This window comes from Triticum urartu, chromosome 7A (genome assembly GCF_056163025.1).
Source record: "Triticum urartu cultivar PI428250 chromosome 7A, HENAU_Tu73, whole genome shotgun sequence".
Classification (NCBI taxonomy): Eukaryota; Viridiplantae; Streptophyta; class Magnoliopsida; order Poales; family Poaceae; genus Triticum; species Triticum urartu.
In genome coordinates this window covers 218,363,715-218,365,029 of record NC_141879.1, presented here as the reverse complement: position 1 = coordinate 218,365,029, position 1,315 = coordinate 218,363,715, and the positions used below count along the sequence as shown (strand labels likewise).

General features: G+C 58.1%; 1 protein-coding gene across 1 annotated transcript; it reads left to right on the top strand.

Moving 5' to 3' along the window:
- The first annotated feature begins 244 nt into the window (after positions 1-244).
- Positions 245-1,108, top strand: LOC147959081 (uncharacterized). The gene has a single exon (XM_087536311.1). The coding sequence runs from the start codon at positions 245-247 to the stop codon at positions 1,106-1,108; it is 864 nt and encodes a 287-aa protein (XP_087392437.1).
- Positions 1,109-1,315: the final 207 nt, after the last annotated feature.

Genomic DNA, 1,315 nt, shown 5'->3' with positions numbered 1-1,315 from the left:
GAACTGCTGACAAGTCGAGCTGCTTGTTGAGAAGCAAAAGGTTGAGTACAAAAGGCGGGACAAGGAGAAGGACCAGGATGGTGCTCAGGGATCCAGCAAGAAGCATGGAGGCCAAGGAAGCCGCCCCGGCAAGGACAACCAGCAAGAGAGGCCCGCCTGGGGCAACGACAAGAAACAAGAAGACGACGATCACGACGAGGACGACGAGTCTGGTGAGCAAGGGTTCCAGAAGGCTACATAGGCCATGTGCATGGATGGCGGTGCCTTGCTGCATACCTCCCACCGCCAGCTCAAGCAGTGGGCGCGTGAGATTACAGCAGAGCCGTCGTTCGACGCTCAGAAGCCGCTGAAGTGGTCCAGCATGCCCCTCATCTTTGACGCCAAGGACCACCCTGACTGCACTACCGCAGTCGGGTGTTTGCCATTGTTGGTCTCGCCAACAATACACAACCTCAGGGTGAACAAAATGTTGGTTGGCAGCGGGGCCGGCCTGAACCTGATCTCGCCTGTCGTGATCAAAAGGTTGCGAATCCCTGATGGAGACCTCGAGGAAACGTGCACGTTTCAAGGGGTCAATCCGGGGAGGAGCCAGCCGAAGGGAAAGGTCACACTGCCCGTGACATTTGGAGGAGAGTTGAACTACAGGACAGAGAGGATCGTTTTTGACGTGGCCGAGATCCCCTTGCCCTACAATGGGATCCTCGGCCGCCCGACATTGGCCAAGTTCATGGCGGCGTCACACTACGCCTACAACATGCTAAAGATGCCCGGGCCGTTGACCATCATCTCCGTACCCTCCGACAAGAAGGACGCGCTGATCTGCGCCGACCAACTCTACTGGGAAGCAGTTGCAGTAGCTGCCGTCAAGGCACCTGCTCCTGCCGCTGATGGCCCGGGAGGGAAAAAGGAGCTCGGCAAGACCTCTCGCACCCACTCCGGAAAGCGCACCTCCTCGGAGTGTTGTGCTACCGTTGAGGACGTGCCAGAGAGCTCTACCGACAAGAGCAAGAGATCTAGAGCCGAGCCGCCACAGACCAAGAAGGTGCCCGTCGGGGAGGATGGCACGGGAGGGGCCTTCATCATAGGCTCCACCCTCGACAGCAAATAGGAAGGCGCGCTCGTCACCTTCCTGCGGGCAAATGTCGACGTGTTTGCATGGAAAGCGTCTGACATCCCCGGTGTTCCCAGGAAGAGCACCACCTAGCTGTCTGTCCCCACGCGCGGCCAGTCAAGCAGAAGGTCAAAAAGTAGGCTTTGGAAAGGCAGGAGTTCATCACAGAGGAGATCAGGAAGTTGGAAGCGGCAGGTTTGGTGA